The sequence below is a fragment of the Sarcophilus harrisii genome, chromosome X, assembly GCF_902635505.1.
Source record: "Sarcophilus harrisii chromosome X, mSarHar1.11, whole genome shotgun sequence".
Classification (NCBI taxonomy): domain Eukaryota; kingdom Metazoa; phylum Chordata; class Mammalia; order Dasyuromorphia; family Dasyuridae; genus Sarcophilus; species Sarcophilus harrisii.
The window spans coordinates 10,737,538-10,757,909 of NC_045432.1; the positions used below are offsets into that span (position 1 = coordinate 10,737,538).

Here is a 20,372-nt window from a genome sequence, read left to right on the forward strand (position 1 = left end):
GGAGAAACTAGGGGCAGAAAGGGTATACTTTTTCCCAGCAGCCATTGGACCAAAAAATTAAATATTAGAAAAAAAGACCTAAATTAAATGCAGAAAGGCAGAAGTAGTAAATGCTTTTTTCAAATCAAATGAATAAAAAACTACATTCAACAAAAAGTTAGGGTAAATAAATCAAAAAGTAATTGCAACAAAAACTCATCTTAAAGAAGATTGGGTGAAAAGCAAATTATAGAAAAAAACTTCACCAAGATAATGACAACGGTGAGACATCAACCAAAATTTTGGGATGCAGCCAAAGCGGTAATAAGGGGAAAACTTTAATCCTTAGAGGCTTACTTGAAAAAATAGAGAAAGAGAATAATGAATTGGGATAAAACTTAAAAACTAGAAAAAGACAAAATGAAAATCCCCAATCAATTACAAACTTCAGATTCCAAAAAAAGGGAAAAGTAATTTGAAAGCAAAAAAAAAACTTTGAACTAATAAATAAAACTAAGAGTTAATGAAAAACCAAAAAATTGATAAACCTTTGAAATCTGATTGAAAAAGGAGAGAGGAAAATCAAATTAGTAGTCTTAAAAAATGAAAAAAATTTCCACCAATGAAGACAAAATTAAAAATAGGGGTTTTTGCCCCTTTCAATAAATTTATAACCTAACAAAATGGATACACCCAAAAATATATTCCCAGATTATCAGAGGAGGAAGAAATTTTAAATAGTCCCATTTCAAAAAGAAATAGAACACACTATTAATAACCCCTAAAGAAAAATTCCCTGGACCAGATGGTTTTAATGTGAATTCACCAAAATTAAAGAACAATTAGTCCCCAATGTTTATAAACTATTTGAAAAAATAGGGAATGAAGGAGTCCTACCAAATTCCTTTTATGACAGACTGGGGGTACCTAAACCAGGTATTGAAAACAGAAAGAAAATTATAGATCAACTCCCTAATGAATATTATTAAAATCTTAAATAAAATATTAGAAAAAACAGAAAAATCATCCCAGGATAATTCCACCATGATCTAGGATTTATACCAGGAATGGGGCCGGTTCAATATTAGGAAAACTATCAGCATAATTTCCATATTAAAACCAAATTAACACAAACCATATGATCATCCAATATATACAGAAAAAGCATTTGATAAAAATCCAACTCCATTCATTAAAACACTTGAGGTATAGGAATAAATGGACTTTCCTTAAAATAATCAGTAGCATTTATTTAAACCAGCAGGCACCATATGTAAATGGGGACAAACTGCAACCATTCCCAATAAGATCAGGGATGAAACAACATTACTATCACTGTTACTATTTATTTTTATTAGAAATGCTCCTTGGAAAGAGTTGAAAAGAGATTAAAGGAATAAGAATAGGCAATGAAGAAACCAAATTAACTTTGCAATATGATGGTATACAAAGAACCCAGGTTCTACTAAAAAGTTATTAGAAATAATCCACCCTTTAGCAAAGTTTGGTTATAAAATAAACCCAAATAAGTCATCAGCATCCTTATATTTCACAAGAAAATCCAAATAAGTTACAAAGAAATTCCATTTAAAGTAACTACTGATAGTATAAAATATTTAGGAATCTATCTGCCAAGGGAAAATCAGAAATTTTATGAGTAAAACTGCAAAACACTTTCCGCACAAATTAAGTCTGATCTTACCAAATGGAAAAATATTAAATGCTCTTGGATTGGGCAAGCAAATATAATAAAGATAAATACACCTAAACTAATCTTTTTTGCGCTATCCAAAGACTTCCCAAAATCTATTTTGATGATCTGAAAAAATAACAACAAAGTTCATACGGAAAACAAAAGGTCAAGAATTTCGGTTAAAAAAAAAAAATCAAATGAAGGTGGCCGACCAGATTTAAAATTAATTATAAGGAGGGTTACCACAACCATCTGTTATTGGCTAAGAAAAGACTAGTTGATCAATGGAATAGGGAGGTTCAAAGGACAAAAACAAAATCTTTAATAATTAGTGTTTGACAAAACCAAAGACCCCGTTTTGGGATAAGAATATTATTTGAGAAAAACCCTGGGAAAAAGAAATTAGTATGTCAGAAACTAGGCATTACCCACATTATCACCATACACCAAGATAAGGTCAAAAAGGGTTCATGATCTGGCATAAGGAAGGAACTAAATAAAATAAGAGTAGGATTTTCCTCCAACCTGGGGCAGAGGAAGAATTTATAACCAAAGAAGAACTAGATCACTATTAGCACAAAATAGATAATTTTGATTATATCAATTGAAAAGTTTTTAAAACAAAAACTAATAGGAAATTAGAAGGGAAACAATAAACTGGGAAAACATTTTACAGTCGGGTTCTGATAAGGCCCCATTTCCAAAATATATAGAGAATTACCTAATTTATAAGAAACAAATTCTCCAATTGATAAATGGTCAGTATGAACAGACAATTTTCAGATGATGAAATTGAAACTATTACCACTTAGAAAGATTTCCAAATCTATTGATCAGAGAAAAAATTAAGACAACTCTGAGATACCACACACCCCGTTGGCCAGAATGACGGGAAGAGAAGGAATCTTGGGGGGATGGAAAACAGGGAACTGATACATTGTTGGTGGGGAACACATCCAGCCATTCTGAACAATTTGGAACCATGCCCAAAAAGTTATCAAATTTGCATACCCTTTGATCAAAGTGTTTCACTGGGCTTATACCCCAAAAAGAGATCCAAAGAAGGGAAAGGGACCATGTGCCAAAATGCTTGTGGTAGCCCTGTTTGTAGTGGTCAGAAGCTGGAAAATGAATATCGGTGCCCAAATTTAGAATGGTTGGAATTGTTATGAATGTTATGGAATTTTTGTTCAAGAAACGACCAGCAGGATGAAACAGAGGTTGGCAGACTTACAAACTGATGCTGAGAAATGGAGAACCGGAAAAATAACCCAACAGCGATGCTGTATGAGGATGTATTCTGATGCAAGTGGATTTCTTCAACAAAGACAAGATCTATCTTAGTTTCAATTGATCAAGGATGGACAGAAGCAGCTACACCCAAAGAAAGAACACTAGGAAATGAATGTAAACTGCTTGCATTTTTGTTCTTCTTTCCAGGTTATTTATACCTTCTAAATCCAATTCTCCCTGAGCAACAAGAAAAGTGTTTGGTTCTGCACACATATGTTGTATTCAAGATCTACTGTAATCTATTTAACATCTATAGGACTGCTTGCCATCTTTGGGGAGAGGGCCGAGGGAGGGAAGGGAAAAATCGGAACAGAAGTGAGTGCAAGGGATAATGTTGTAAAAAATTACCCTGGCATAAGTTCTGTCAATAAAAAGTTATTTAATAAAAAAATAAATAAAATTTTTCCCAGTTAAAAAATAAAAATAAAAAGTTCTTTTAAAAAAATATGAATGGGGTAAACTCCCCCACAAAGAGGAAGCAGTTAGCAGAATGGATTAAAAGCCAGAATCCTACAATACGTTGTTTACATGAAACAGACCTGAAGCAAGAAGAGACATACAGAGTAAAGGTAAAAGGAATCTACTATGCTTCAGGGGAAGTAAAAAAAAGCAGGGGTAGCCATCCTCATCTCAGATCAAGCAAAAGCAAAAATTGATCTAATTAAAAGGCATAAAGAAAGGCACTATATCTTGCTAAAGGGTAGCATAGATAATCAAGCAATATCAATATTAAATATATATGCACCAAGTGGTGTAGCATCTAAATTCTTAAAAGAGGAATTAAGAGAGCTGCAAGAAGAAATAAACAGCAAAACTATAATAGTGGGAGATCTCAACCTTGCACTCTCAGAATTAGATAAATCAAACCACAAAACAAATAAGAAAGAAATCAAAGAGCTAAATAGAATATTAGAAAAGTTAGATATGATAGATCTTTGGAAAAAACTGAATGGAGACAAAAAGGAGTACACTTTCTTCTCAGCAGTTCATGGAACCTATACAAAAACTGACCATATATTAGCACATAAAAACCTCAAACTCAAATGCAATAAGGCAGAAATAGTAAATGCATACTTTTCAGACCACGATGCAATGAAAATTACATTCAACAAAAAGCCAGGGGAAAATAGACCAAAAAATTATTGGAAACTAAATAATCTCCTACTAAAGAATGATTGGGTGAAACAGCAAATCATAGACATAATTAATAACTTCACCCAAGAAAACGATCATAATGAGACATCATAACAAAATGTGTGGGATGTAGCCAAAGTGGTAATAAGGGGAAATTTCATATCTCTAGAGGCCTACTTGCATAAAATAGAGAAAGAGAAGGTCAACAAATTGGGCTTGCAACTAAAAATGCTAGAAAAGGAACAAATTAAAAATCCCCATTCAAACACTAAACTTCAAATTCTAAAAATAAAAGGAGAGATCAATAAAATTGAAAGAAAACAACTATTGAATTAATTAATAAAACTAAGAGTTGGTTCTATGAAAAAACCAACAAAATAGACAAACCCTTAGTAAATCTGATCAAAAAAAGGAAGGAAGAAAATCAAATTGTTAGTCTTAAAAATGAAAAGGGAGAACTTGCCACTAATGAAGAAGAAATTAGAGCAATTAGGAGTTACTTTGCCCAACTTTATGCCAATACATTCGATAACTTAAATGAAATGGAAGAATACCTTCAAAAGTATAGCTTGCCCAGATTAATAGAGGAAGACTTAATAGACTAAACAGTCCAATTTTAGAAAAAGAAATAGAACAAGTTATTAACCAACTCCCTAAGAAAAAATCCCCAGGACCAGATTGATTTACATGTGAATTCTACCAACAATTTAAAGAACAAGTAACTCTAACTCCAATGCTATATAAACTATTTGAAAAAATAGGGACGAAGGAGTCCTACCAAATTCCTTTTATGACACAGACATGGTATTAATACCTAAACCAGGTAGGTCAAAAATAGAGAAAGAAAATTATAGACCAATCTCCTAATGGATATTGATGCCAAAATCTTAAATAAAATATTATCAGAAAGATTACAGAAAATCATCTTCAGAATAATACACTATGACCAAGTAGAATTTATACCAGGAATGCAGGGCTGGGTCAGTATTAGGAAAGCTATTAGCATAATTGACTATATTAATAACCAAATTAACAAAAACCATGTGATCATCTCAGTAGATGCAGAAAAAGCATTTGATAAAATCCAAATCCATTCCTAATAAAAACACTTGAGAGTATAGAAATAAATGGACTTTTCCTTAAAATAGTCAAGAGCATGTATTGAAAACCGTCAGTAAGCATCATATGTAATGGGAAAAAACCGGAACCTTTCCCAGTAAGATCAGGAGTGAAACAGGGTTGTCCACTATCCCCATTCTTATTCAATATTGTATTAGAAATGCCAGCCTCGGCAATAAGAGTCGAGAAAGAGATTAAAGGAATTAGTGTAGGTAATGAGGAAACCAAAGTATCACTTGTTGCAGATGATATGAAGGTATATTTAGAGAACCCCAGAGATTCTACTGAAAAGCTATTGGAAATAATTCATAACTTTAGCCAAGTTGTAGGATACAAAATAAATCCACATAAATCCTCAGCATTTTTATACATCACCAATCAAATCCAACAGCAAGAGATACAAAGAGGAATTACATTCAAAATAACCGTTGATGGCATAAAATATTTGGGAATCTATCTACCAAAGAAACGTCAGGAATTATATGAGCAAAATTACAAAACACTCTCCACAGAAATAAAGTCAGATTTAAACAATTGGAAAAATATTAAGTGCTCTTGGATAGGCCGCGCGAATATAAGAAATATGACAATACTCCCTAAACTAATCTATTTATTTAGTGCTATACCAATCACACTCCCAAGAAACTGTGTTAATGACCTAGAAAAAATAACAACAAATTTCATATGGAAGAAGAAAAGGTCAAGACTTTCAAGGGAATTAATGAAAAAAAATCAAATAAGGGGACCTACCTGTACCTGATCTAAAACTATCTTATAAAACCATTTTGTATTGGCAAAGAAACAGATTAGTTGATCAGTGGAATAGGTTAGTTTCACAAGACAAAATAGACAATAACTATAGCAATATAGTGTTTGACAAACCTAAAGACCCCAAATTTTGGGATAAGAATTCATTATTTGACAAAAACTTCTGGGAAAACTGGAAATTAGTATGGCAGAAATTTGGCATGGACCCACACTTAACACTGTACATCAAGATAAGATCAAAATAGGTTCATGATTTAGGCATAAAGAAAGAGATCATAAATAAATTAGAGGAACATAGGATAGTTTACCTCTTAGACTTGTGGAAGAGGAAGGAATTTGTGACCAAAGATGAACTAGAGATCATTATTGATCACAAAAGAGAAAATTTTGATTACATCAAATTAAAAAGCCTTTGTACAAACAAATTAATGCAAACAAGATTAGAAGAGAAGCAACAAACTGGGAAAACATTTTCATAGTTCAAGGTTCTGATAAAGGCCTCATTTCCAAAATATAGAGAGAATTAACTCCAATTTATAAGAAGTCAAGCCATTCTCCAATTGATCAATTGTCAAAGGATATGAACTGACAATTTTCAAATGATGAAATTAAAACTATTTTGCACTCATATGAAAGAGTGTTCCAAATCACTATTGATCAGAGAAATGCAAATTAAGACAGCTCTGAGATACCACTACACCCCTGTCAGATTGGCTAAGATGACAGGAAAAAATAATGCTGAATGTTGGAGGGGATGCTGGAAAATTGGGACACTGATGCATTGTTGGTGGGGTTCTGAACGAATCCAACCATTCTGGAGAGAAATTTGGAATTATGCTGAAAAAGTTATCAAAGCGTGCATACCCTTTGATCCAGCTTATATCCCAAAGAAATACTGAAGAAAGGAAAGGGACATGTATGTGCCAAAATGTTTGGGGCAGCCCTTTTTGTAGTGGCTAGAACGTGGAAATTGAATGGATGCCCTTCAATTGGAGAAGGGTTGGGTAAATTGTGGTATATGGATGTTATGGAATACTATTGTTCTGTTCTATTCTATTCTATTCTGTTGTATTGTTCTGTAAGAAATGACCATAAGAAATGAATACAGAGAGGCTTGGAGAGACTTATATGAACTGATGCTAAATGAAATGAGCAGAACCAGGAGATCATTATATACCTCAACAACGATACTGTGTGAGGATGTATTCTGATGGAAGTGGATTTCTTTGACAAAGAGAAGATCTAACACTGTTTCAATTGATCGAGGATGGACAGAAGCAGCTACACCCAAAGAAAGAGCACTGGGAAATGAATGTAAACTGTTTGCATTTTCGTTTTTCTTCCCGGGTTATTTTTACCTTCTGAATCCAACTCTTCCTGTACCACAAGTGAAGTGTTCGGTTCTGCACACATATATTGTATCTAGGATATACTGTGACATTTTTAACTTGTATAGGACTGCTTGCCATCTGGGGGAAGGGATGGAAAGAGAGGGGAAAAGTTGGAACAGAAGTGAGTGCAAGGGATAATGTTGTAAAAAATTACCCTGGCATGGGTTCTGGCAATAAAAAGTTATAATCATCAAAAAAAAAAAAAAAAAAAAAAAAAAAAAAAAAAAAAAAATAGAGAGAGTCCTGAAAACATAGACTGCCCAAAAAAGAATATACCTTTTCCTAAGGACTCTCCCAGCTCTAACATTTAATCTTCTAAGAACTCTTCCAACTCTGACATTGCCCTGTTTTAAAATTCTTCCCTTCTCTAACATTCCATGTTCTAAGGGCCCTTCCTAACTTGCCCTTCTGTGTTATAAGGCTATTCCAAGCTTCTATATTTTGTGTTCTGTAGGTTTTCCCATCTCTGTTATTTCACGTTCTAAGGTCCTTTCCGGTTCTGATATTCCATGTTCTAAGGGACCTCTGAGCTCTGACAGTATATGGTCCTTTCCAGTTATGACATTCTCTATTCTAAGGTTCTTCTCAGCTGTGACATTCCCTGTTTTAATATCCCTCCCAGCTCTGATTTTCTGTGTTCCAAATCCTTCTTAGTTCTGACCTTGTGTTCTAAGTGTCCTCCTGTAACATTCCATGTGTGAAGGTGCCTCCCAGCTCTGCCATGCCCTCTTCTAAAACCCTTTCCAGCTATGACAGTCTATGTTTTCAGGTCTCTCTCAATTGTCACGTGACCTATTCTAAGGCCCCCCCCCCCTCTTTCTGTGACTTCCAGTGATTCGGTTCCAGGGTCAGTGCACCTGTCCCCTTGGGGATCAAACTGGGATACTGTCTTGACAGAGTCAGAAAAAAAGGTGCCCTCCTTTTTGACTACAAGGTCTCTTAGACAGGCTCCCGGGTAGCCCATCCCTGGACTCTTTGGCTGCCCAGCTGAAGCCTCCTTCAGGGATAATAAGCACTGTGTATCTGCTAGGGAGCACTACAGCCCTTTCACCTCTAAATCCTACTAGCGGGTGGTCGGGCTGGGAGCTGGTGACTCAATCCTTCTATCTCCTCCTCCCCTAGCCTACTGAGCAGAGGTTGGGTGGCAGTGGTGGGGAAAGGGTGCTTTCCTTTTTCTGCACAAGCAAGGAATGAAAATCCCCATTCCCTTGGACTCCTCACAACCTTTGACATAATTAACTGTGACAAATTGATTTCAAGTGCTGTGGCAGGAAGAGGAACGGGAAGACCACGCACTTTCTTCTGGGAGTTGTAGTTCATGGGCAGGCAAGGGCAGGGTCGGTTTTAAGTGAGGGACTACAAGTCCCAAGCATCCCCGCGGTTGCCATCACAGTCTCCAAGCCTCCTGCCCGGAGGAGGGGGCTACATTGTGTCTATTGTAGCTTTTGGCCGCCTCTTCGGGAGACCTTCTCGGGACGGTGAAATCGGGCCTGAAAAGCATGGCTGATGAGCAGGAAATCATGTGCAAGCTGGAGAGCATCAAAGAGATCAGGTGAGCAACAGGGGCATCGGGGGACCCTCAGCCCAGTACCCCTGGCTGCAACTGCCCCCTCCCGCCCTCGCCCCTGCCCCCAAGAGAAAGAAGATGCGAGCTTGAGGGGTGGGAAGGGAGAATGGCCAGTGATGACTGGGTTTGCCAACATAGATCCCCCCTGTACTCCTCCGGAGCATCTGGTGGAGCAGGGCTGGTTTCTTAAAGATGCTCCCTTGCCTGGGACACTTAAACCTCTTCCCACCCCACTGGTCCCAGGAGAAAGGAATCGTACTGCACCGACTCCTGCACTGCTGGCTTTCGGGGAGCATGTAAATCCCTGAAATGCTAGCGGATTGGTCTCGTTGTCAAGGTGGAGTGAATGGATTCAAGAGATCTGAATTCAAATTTTCCTTTGCTATTAACAGCGGCCCTCCCCACCCCCCACCCCTCGCCCCGTCCCCAAGTGATCTTGGCCAAGTCATTTCTCTCCTTTGAGCTGCATTTCCTTGCTATCTAAGATGCTAGCAGTGGACATGATCTCAAAAGCCTCTTGTACCTTTCACTCTCTCAAACTACGCTTCTGAAAGAGATTGATCTCAGAGGGACAAACCTGAGACAGTGGATGGAAGCCAATTTAGATCTGCTATCAGGAAAAACCTCTTAGCAATTAGAGCTGTCTCGAAGAGTAAACAAGAGGTAATGGGAATGGGTGCCCCATCGCAAAGGCTGGACAATGACTTCGGAGGGGATGTTGGGGGGGGGCATTCTTGTTCAGGCAGGAGTTGGACCAAGTAGCTTCTAGGAGTTCTTCTAACTCTAAGGATCTGGGCTAGAACCAAAGGACATGATTTTGAGCTGCAACTTTTAAGGGATTCATTGAAAACCTAAAGAAGTTGATAGATTGATTGCTGTCTTGGGGGGGGGGGGGACGGGGACGACGAATGGAAATCAAAATATTATAAAAGTAAATTTTAAAACTAATAAATACATTTTTAAAAAGAAATAAGTTGATAAAGAGGCTCTGAAACATTGGGATTGGAGAAGAGGAAGACCTGCATTCCAGGCTCATCTTTGATGTATAATGTCTGTAAGACTCTGGGGAACTCACTTGGCCTCTCTGTGCCCCAGCTTGCAAAACACTTCTCTAATTGTGGTGGGGAGTTTCTCACCAAGATGTTCTCTATGAAATCATAGATCTGAAACCTTTTAATGGGTTGGGGATAAAAGATTAAGAAAAATCCAACCCAACAGCATAAATACATAGAATTTAAATACACACGCATATATGTATGTATTGTGAAAGGGTCCGAAAGAGAGGACCTCATTTAATGAGAGAGCCTGATCACAGATTTCAAAAGCATTTATTGTCTGAGAAGAGCTTGCAAGGAAACAGAGAGGAAGAGAGTTATCAGCTGGAGAGTGGGAAAGGATGAGATATTTATGGTTCTCTAGAAACTTTCAAGCAGGGAGATGGGGTTAGGGGTAACCTCTGTAATTACAATAAACCAGGTAGCAGGATGTTTGGAAAGTCCAGAGTCTGCAAGTGCTATCCAAAGCTTTTTTGAGCTGTCATGGCTGCAAGCATCTCCAAATTCGGTTAGAATTCACTCTCAAAGTGTCAAGCAGCTCTGAGCCTCAAAAGTCCTTCTGATTGGTTGGTTGTCCTGCTCCCCCCTTTTTGATTTTGATACTAGCTTTTTCTTTTCAAAATACATGCAAAGATAATTTTCATTCAACATTCACCCTTGCAAAACCTTGTGTTCCAAATTTTTCTCCCTCCCTTCAACCCCCATTCAATAAGTAATCCATTATAGGTTAAAGATGTGCAATTCTTCTAAACATATTTCCACATTCATCATGCTGCACAAGAAAAATCAGGTCAAAAAGGGAAAAAAGAGAAGTAAAAAAAGCGATCAGACAACAACAACAAAAAAATGAAATACTGTGTTGTGAACCACATCCAGTTCCCATAGTCCTCTCTCTGGATGCAGATGGCTCTCTTTATCACAAGTCTATTGATATAGGCCTGAATCACGTCATTGTTGAAAAGATCCAAACCTATCAGAATTGATCATCACATAATTTTGTTGCTGTGTACAATGTTCTCTTGGTTCTACTCACTTCACTAAGCATCACTTCATGTAAGTTTTTCTAGGCCTTTCTGAAATTATCCTGCTGATCGTTTCTTATAGAGCAATAATATTCTGTAACACTCATATACCATAACTTATTCAGCCATTCCCCATCTGATGGGCATCCACTCAGTTTCTAGTTCCTTGCCACCACAAAAGGGCTGCTACAAACATTTTTTCCTGATCCTCTTGTGATTGGCTAGTTGCCCTGCTCCCCTGTGAGGAAGGGAAATTCTAATATATAGTATAGTCATTACCAAGTTCATGTTTATAGTATATATATATATATATATATATATATATATATATATATATATATACACACACACATATATGAAGTAATAGGGGAGGGAATACTAACAACTAGGGAAAAGAGAGGATCAGTTTACAAGCAAGCATTAAGGTCCAACTGTGTGCCAAGCATTGGGCTTGATGCTAGGGATACAGGAAAACTGGGACACTGATGCATTGTTTATGGAATTGTGAATGGATCCAACCATTCTGGAGAGCAATTTGGAACTATGCTCAAAAAGTTATCAAACTGTGCATACCCTTTGATCCAGCAGTGTTTCTACTGGGCTTATACCCCAAAGAGATCTTAAAGAAGGGAAAGGGATCCATATATGCAAAAATGTTTGTGGCAGCCCTTTTCATAGTGGCTAGAAACTGCAAAGTGAAAAGATGCCCATCAATTAGAGAATGACTGAGTAAATTGTGATATATGAATGTTATGGAATATTATTGTTCTGTAAGAAATGACCAGCTGGATGATTTCAGACAGGCCTGGAGAGACTTACATGAACTGATGCTGAGTTAATGAGCAGAACCAGGAGATTATTATGCACTTCAACAATACTATATGAGAATCAATTCTGATGGCAGTTCCACTTGATCAGTGATGAACAGAACCAAGTACACCCAGTGAAACAACACTAGGAAATGAGTGTGAACCACAACATAGCATTTGCACTCTTTCTTGCTTGCTTACATTTTTGTTTTTCTTCCTAGGTTATTTTTACCTTCTTTCTAAATCCAAGTTTTCTTGTGCAACAAGATAACTGTATAAATATGTATACATATATTGTATTTAATATATACTTTAACATGTATGGAACTGCCTGCCATCTAGGGGAGGGGATGGAGGGGAGGAAGGGAAAAGTTGGAACAGAAGTTTTTGCAAGGGTCAATGTTGAAAAATCACCCCTATGCATATGTTTTGTCAATAAAAAGCTATAAAAATAAAGAAGACACTTTACAACATAAAGTATAACCTGCCTAATTAATAATTCATTAAAATAAATGAAACAAGCTAAATCATAAAAAAAAAAAAATGACACCCTCTGCGGATAGATACTTCTTTTGGCTAATTCTGCCAACAGGAGTTAAGTGGGAGATGAGATCAGAGAACCAGAGAAAGCCTGGAGGTATCAGAACTAGGAACAATGGGGAGAAGTCAGAGAGGCATATTTCAGTGTCTCCTGTAAGGAAAAAGGTCTTAAGGAGTACAGCCATCCAGAAGTGTAACGGGTTATCTCAGTAGGGAGAGAGTCAGAGCTAGTCAAATGGAGACTGGATGATGATTTATTGGGGATATTGGACCTGGTATTCTGGCTTAGGCTCTGGTCAGACTAGATATTCCAATTCTGAGTTTCTGTATGTAATCCTACCCTGTTGTTCAGAGGAGGGAATTAAGATTTTGTGCCTCAGTTTCCTTATCCATAAAATAATACTTCTCTAAGTTTTGTAAGACAAATACTTTGTAATCTTTGAGTACCGTGGAAATGTGAGTTATTATTTATGCACAGGGAAATAATTTGGCCATAAAGTCACAGAAACATGGGGAGAGAGGAAGGGAATGAACATTTATCAAGCACCTACAACTTGGCAACTCTGGGCAGCTGAATGGCGTAGTAGATAGAGCATTGGGCCTGGCAGCAAGAAGACTCTTTTTCCTAAATTCAAATCTGGCCTCAGACACTTACTAACTGTGTGGTCCTGGGCCATTTACTTCATCTTGTTTGCCTCAGTTTCCTCAGCTGTAAAATGAGCTGGAGAAGGAAATGGCAAATGACTCTAGTATCTTTACCAAGAAAACCTCAAATGTGGTATTGGAAAGATAGGCATGACTGAACACCAAAGTACTGTGCTGAGCAGCCAGGTACTTTGACTCCAAATCTAAGCTTTCTTTCTCCCCACTATAGCTCCCGCCTCTGAATACCTCTGGAGGGCTCTTCCTAGTCTATGATTCTTGGTCCAACATTGTGCTTTTAGCTTGTTGCCATATTCTGATATTGCAGGAACAAGACCATGCAGATGGAGAAGATTAAGGCAAGACTAAAGGCAGAGTTTGAAGCTCTAGAGTCAGAGGAACGGCACCTGAAGGAGTATAAGCAAGAGATGGATCTCTTGCTACAGGAAAAAATGGCCCATGTGGAGGAACTGCGTCTGATCCACGCTGATATTAATGTGGTATGTGGTAAGCAGACATCATAGGACAGACTAGCAGTGGGTTCTAGAATGAACTTGGGCTCTCCTTGGAATTACTGGATCTCAGTATTTGGTTCCCTTGCTCCCTGGGCACAGGGGATTTGCTTGTCTGGGGTGACTTGACCCCTTTCCCCCACCCCAAGAAATTTTGACATAAACCCAGGTGTATGAATATATAAAATAGGTACACAAATAAAACATTTGCTGATAATAAATCATAATTTTGCGACCCCTCGCATTCAGCTAGGAGATTCCACATAGGATTGTGATCACAGAGTTCAAAAAGCTTTGGACTAGAAAGTGCTTCAGGGATTTTAAGAATGGTAATGATGTAGCTAGCCAGAGAGTAGTTCAAGTAGTTAATGTAAACTTATTGATACCCTTTATGCTTCTGTCACCTTCATTTCCAAATATATCTTTCCCCTAGTCAGAGATTCAACCCTTCTTACAAAGAATAAAAAAGTAAGAAGAGAAAAAAAAGCATTTCAACCAAACCAACCAGCACATAAATTGTACCTGATGTTCTATGCCTTAACCTCTCACCTCTGCAAAAAAGAGAAAGAGCTGCTTTTCTCAACTCTTCTCCAGGGCTGAGCTTCTTGGCTATTAGAATTTTGTTGCATTCGATTTGTTCTTTTATTTGTTGTTTCCATTTCCTTTGTTGCAATCCTGTATGTTAATTTTTGGTTCGCTAATCTCACTGCATCAGTTCATATCAGCCTTCCCACGCTTCTCTACATTCTTCATATCCATCATTTTTTACAATAGAGTTGTATTCCATACATTAATTTGCCATTTGTTTAGCTATTCTCCACCTGGGATGTCCACTTTATCTCCAGCTCTTTGCTACTACAAAGAGTGCTGCTATAAATAATTTCATTTTTTCATTAGTCTCCTTAAGGTATATGCCTAGCAATAGACTCTTTGGGTCAAAGAGCATAGACATTGAAACCATCCTATCTGCATAATTCCAAATTCCTTTTCAGAATATTTGGATCATCTAACAGTATCACCAACAGTGCATTAGTGTGCTCATCTTTCTTTTACCTCCCCAATATCAACTATTTTGATCTTTTGTCATTTTTGCCAATTTGCTAGGTATGGGTTGAAACCTCACAGTTCTTTTAATTGTCATTTCTCTTGTTATGAGGGATTACTGAGGATCTTTTTTTTCCCACAAGCTCAATCTGAGTCTCCGGCTAATTCAATTTTCGGATAAAATGAGAGTCAAAGAACTTAGATTCAAATCTTGGCTTTGCTACTTATTATCTAGATAACCTTGAGCACATTACTTTCTCCCTCTGGAACTTGGTTTCCTCATTGCAAAATTGTCTAGAAAACCTCAAAGATCCCAAAAAGCATTTGAGTCTATGAAATTAAGGAATTGCTGTTCAGGATTGATCATATTCACATTTTCCCCTTTATGTCTCCATGTTGTTCATGTACCCTCATATCGCTGCCCTTGCCCATCTCCTGCTTTTGAAATCCATCCTTTCCTCGTGGCCTAGCTTGGGTTTGCCAAGCAACCTTCTCTTGTTTCGTGATTAAGTTTTGTTTTGAGCTGTGGCCCTGGGTATTGTCTCAGCATTTAGTTTGACAGGTGAAAAACCAGACAGCTTGAGGGAGGCCTGGCCGCAGTTAGCTAGAGGGAAGCTGATGGTCTTATGGTCAGCTGATTTCTTTCCCCCTGTCCCTATCCCCCCGGGCCAGATGGAGAACACCATCAAACAGTCAGAGAATGACCTCAACAAGTTATTGGAATCTACACGGCGGCTGCATGATGAATATAAGCCCCTAAAGGAGCATGTGGATGCTCTCCGCATGACCTTGGGCCTACAGAGGCTTCCGGACCTATGTGAAGAGGAGGAGAAGCTGTCCCTGGAGTAAGTCCCCCTAGCCTAGGTTTTTTCTGCCCCATAGTTAAGCCCCCTGACAGAGAACTCGGGAGGTGGGATTCAGAAGGCTGAGCTTCTTGGGAGACTAGGGTCTCATCTTTCTGAGATCTCAGCTATGGCTTCGTTAGGAAGACGGATCATACCTGGTTCCCTTCCAGAGTGGGCATTCCTGGGGCGTTGGTGGGGGGGGGCCACCATCATCTGACCCTTTCTTGGGGTCAAGACTGGGGAATTAGCAATGACCTAAGTCCAGCTTGTTGCCCAGTAGCCTAATAGTTAGAATAAAGATTAAGGTGGTTCCTCTTGACCCTGGATAACGGGGTCCAGCCTGGCCCTAGCTTCTGAGTTTCAAGTTGTGCCCTTGGGCAGAAGGTACAAATCAAAGTGGTTCTTCCTGACCATGGAATAGCCCAGCCAACTTCTCCCCTCCCCCCATCCCACCCCTTCCAAGTTACTTCGAGAAGCAGAAGGCCGAGTGGCAGACGGAGCCTCAGGAGCCACCCATCCCTGAGTCCCTTGCTGCTGCTGCTGCCGCGGCCCAACAGCTACAAGTGGCTAGGAAACAAGACACTCGGCAGACGGCCACATTCAGACAACAGCCCCCACCCATGAAGGTGAGATCAGTGAGGGGTGGGCTTGGGAAAGTCCAGATGGCCTCAGGGCATGGATTCAGGTATGGATTTCATAGGAAGGCCTAGAAAACAGTGTCAGAGTTTAGCAGCATCCTAGAATAGGGAATCTTAGAGTTGGGAATATCAGGGTTGGGAGGGAAGTTGGGATTTAGATGCTCAAACTTTAGATGAGGACACTAAGGCCTTAGGTTCACAGACACATAGATGATTAGAGCTGGATGTCATCTGTGAAAGCATGAGAGCCCTGCCCTTCTCCCCTTCACATCATCCTGAGCCTGCACAGGCCCCTGGCCTATCCCCTCTGGACCCTGTATTCTACCTCCCCAGAGAGTACCCCTGACTGGGGGGTTAGGTGGAACTCTAAGAAGTCTGAGTGGAAGCTTTCCAGGGCCCTTTTTTGGTTTATCTAGAGAGATGAAGTGGCCTGCCCAGGACACAGGGAGTTCATGGCAAAGCCAGCCCGTTAGGGCTCCTTCAATTCAGTCCAATTTGGCAAACATCTATTAAGCAGCTACTGTGTGCCAGATGCTATACTAGACACTGAGGCTACAAAGAGGAAAATGCACCAGGCCCTCCTGCCAAAAACTTTTGACATTTATTCTGCTTCGGGTTGGAGTTGCTCTAAAAATGAGCCTTTATCCTTAGATATGCTGGCCAGGTCTCACCCCCTAGTGATGTGTTTCTCAGGACACCCAAGCAGTTCCTGGGACTGAGTTACGAGCAGAGTCAGTTGAACGAAGTCTATCCAAGTAGCCCTGTGCTAAGCCCAGCTTTTACCAAACTCACCCCCCCCCCGATATTGCTGCCACTACCACACAGTCACCTCCCTACAATATAACCCTCCCCCAACAATGCACCCCTTTCCTTCCAATATATCCCTCCCCCATAATACACCCCTTCTCCACACAATACATCCTTCCCCTCACAATACAGCTCTCCCTCACCTAAGGGAATTCCAAATCAAAGTACAGTTGTCTCTGTGTGGTTTTCTATGGCTTCCTTGTAGAATAGTGCTACTCTTTCTAGGTTCTAGCCTTCAGCAGATTGCTGCCTTTATGCCCAGAAAGCAACTTAGTTGAGCCATCCAGTTTTTTTCAAGACCATTGGCATCTTCTCTCCAAATTTTGATCTTGAGGCTAGCCAGCAGATTAGGGCTGATTCATTCTTTCCCCTTTGGGAGCCCCAAGTCCTATGCGTTTGGTCAGGCAGAAGGGAGACAGAAGGCCTCTGAACTTTGACTCTAGCTCTTCTTGAAGTGGAACAAGACCACTCACTTCCTTTGTTGGGTTTGTTCTCCCAGGCCTGCCTGTCATGTCACCAGCAAATCCACCGGAATGCCCCCATCTGTCCCCTGTGCAAAGCCAAGAGCCGTTCCCGGAACCCCAAGAAGCCAAAGAGGAAACAGGATGAATGAAAAGAAGACTAGGCTCACGGAGCTCCCCTGCTCAGAGAGCCCTTTCCCCTTGGCCAGAGTAATTGATGTCCAGGCGTGAGCGTTCCTCCCCTCCTTCCCAGAATCCCTCTGCCCTTCCTCATCTTGTATTTAGTGGGATGGAAGCACAACTCTTTTTTCATGTTCTTATTCCTTCCATCACTTGGGATTTGGGGTTAGGAAGATATAGGTTTCAGGTACTAAGGCCTGTGTGTCTGATAGCTCTGATCCCTGATTGCTGCCCCTCCCTTCCCCCTCCGCACTTCAGGATATCAGGTGGTGGCAGAAGTCGTCCGGGGCCTGATGGGCTAACATCCCTGCCAATGGTGGATAATGGTGGGGTAAGTTGCTGGTTACTCATTGGGCCCCATGTCACAGATGGGGCTGGTGCTCAAGGAATTGTGGGATCAAGGAAGACCACTGTTCCAGATTGAGGTAGGGGAAGGGGAATGTCACTCATCAACAATGGCTACAGCAGAGGGACCTTTGAAGGTCATTATTGCCATTTGTCCCTTTAGAATTTGGAAAGCTAACAGTATATTCCCTCTCCCTCCCTTTCTCAAGGGCATTCCTTCTCAGGCTTGGTAGGTAGCATTTGTCTCTAACAGACAGTTGCCAGGCATGTGCAACCATTTGGTTTCCTAACCACTCAGAACAGCTGCCTTCTTTTCATTCTAACTCTACTCCCACACCATGCCTTCTAGTCTTCCTTGGGGTGTAGTCTTAAAGGTGCTACTCTCTTTAAGGCTGTGGAAACAGCTTGCATAACCCACCTATTTCACTTTCAGAACCAGTCCAGTTGGGTGGCCTCTTGTTTCTCTATTTCCCAGGGGCCTAGATGCTGACACAGAAGAATGTGGCTGGCCCATTCTTCCTTTCCCTTTCCCCCTAATGGGACCATAAAGTCCTATCCAATTGCCTAGCCCCCTTATCCCTTGCAATGAAATTAATGCAAAAACCCATTTTCCCAAGTACCTACTTGACCACTTTTTATCCTGGCTGAGTGGCTCTTTGCAGTTCGGGACTCCCTGAGAAGGGATACTAACATTTGTCAGCCTGTTAGCTTTGAAGAACTAATTTCTCTATATTTGATCAATAGTGCTTTTCTGGGGGGCTAGGGCATGGGAGCTAGCTGTTGGATAGTTCAGTCTGGATAAGATTCTGTTTCATATTTCCATGAGCCCGACCCTCATCTTCATTTTGGAGCTGTGCTGTGGATGTGTTGTTATCATTGTGAGTCAGTCAACCTCTCTGGTAGGCCCCCAACCCCTCCCTCTCTCCCCACCCCCATACGCTTGGGTCAGTAGGATAGATGGAAGTGGGCAGGGACCCTCTGGGATGGTCTTCTTCCCTTAAGGAAATCCCATCCCATTAGCCACATGAAGCACCCCTGTCCTCAAGGCTCCCCACCCTGGGGACCATGGTCACAGCTTCTGAGCACACCTCTCTCCTGACTTACCATCTCCTCCTTTAAGTAGAAGAGAAAGTTTCATGTTCCTCACTGCCATTCAGGTCGCTCTTGTGGAGACCTCTTTTGGTGTTAAGGGGATAGACCTTGGCCGTGTTCCTGGCAGGGACCATTTTTCCCCTTCCTTGTTTGCCAGTAGTTTTAGTGAGTTGCCCCCAGGGGCTATATGTTCATAACCTCTGCCTCTTGGACTTATGTGTATTATATCTCTTGTCTATACAAATCTTATTAAATAAACATCATTCCAGGTTCCTGTAATCCTTCCTTCTTCTTACCAGGCTTGTGTTTTGAGAAGGCTAGCTGGGATTTGAAGACACCAGGAAGTTAAAACACTGAATAGTAGAAGATCCCAAAGGATCTTGAAAATCAGAGAGCCCCAACTTAATGAGATGGAATTTAAACGGGATAAAAAGTCCTAAACCAAGATCCAGAAAATCAGTTGTGTAAGTAAAGGGTGAGGGAGGGAAGATGTTGGACAGATGAGTTGATAGAAAGATTCTCTGAGTACTTTAATGGCCCACAAGGTTCATTCTGAGTCAGTAGTGATTTAGGGCCCCCCAAAAAACAAAAAATCATAAGTTGTAAGAAAAGAAGCTTAACATCCAGAATGAGGGAGCCAGTTCTTCCCTGGTACTCTGCCATGGTCAGATACCCAAATGGGCAATTTTGTGCAGTTCTGGGCACCATGCTTTCAGGACAATGACAAAGCAGAGGGTATCCAGAGGAGGCCAGCTAGGATGAGAAGAAGACAGGAGACCCTGCCATCGAAGGATGAGTTGAAAGAACTGAGGATGTTTAATTTAGAGAAGGTAAGACTTTGAAAGGAACACGATAGCTGTGAAGTAGGAGAAAGCTTACAATTTCTCATTCTGTTTAGCCCCAGAGGACAGATTAGGAGCAGGAGGTGAACATTGCAGAGAAGAAGGTTTCAATTTGACTAAAATAAACATATCTGAAGGAGAAATGGCTTCCGTCCAGTGGTAGTGATCTTCCCATCACTGGAAGTATTCAAGTAGATGCCTACAATGGATATAGGTTCTATTTTCACCAGAACCTAGGTGCTATGGGACTTTCAACAAGTTAATCTGGCTCTCTAGGCTTTCGATTTTTATTGGCAAATAGGACAATCTCCTTTTCTTCCTACCACTCAAAAACACTGTGATAGTAATTTTTCATGATATTAGGAAATTCCTCTTAACAAGGCAGATGGGAAACCCAGAAAGGTAATTGAGGTTCAGAGAAAGATGTTAAGGGGATAAAGTTTGGTTGGTACCTCTGAGAGGCATAGAAAAGGCCTCCAATAAAGAGGAATGGAGAAGAGAGCAATAGAGCAGTGGTTCTCAAACTTTAGTTTTCAGTATCTTTATCCTATTAAAAATGATTGAGGAGCTCTCCAAAGTGTTTTTGTTTATCTG

At 40.1% G+C, this 20,372-nt stretch overlaps 1 protein-coding gene across 2 annotated transcripts; it reads left to right on the plus strand.

The window, feature by feature from the left end:
* The first annotated feature begins 8,737 nt into the window (after positions 1-8,737).
* On the plus strand, positions 8,738-19,233 carry ZC4H2 (zinc finger C4H2-type containing). Of its 2 annotated transcripts, XM_031944473.1 has the most exons (5): positions 8,739-8,929; positions 13,341-13,512; positions 15,241-15,413; positions 15,877-16,039; positions 17,358-19,233. In XM_031944473.1, the coding sequence occupies exons 1-5, from the start codon at positions 8,877-8,879 to the stop codon at positions 17,469-17,471; spliced, it is 675 nt and encodes a 224-aa protein (XP_031800333.1). In that variant the 5' UTR covers positions 8,739-8,876; the 3' UTR covers positions 17,472-19,233. The 2 variants fall into 2 exon arrangements, with proteins under 2 accessions (XP_031800334.1, XP_031800333.1); XM_031944474.1 differs by lacking the exon at positions 15,877-16,039 and having other exon boundaries at positions 8,738-8,929.
* The last annotated feature ends 1,139 nt before the right edge of the window (positions 19,234-20,372 follow it).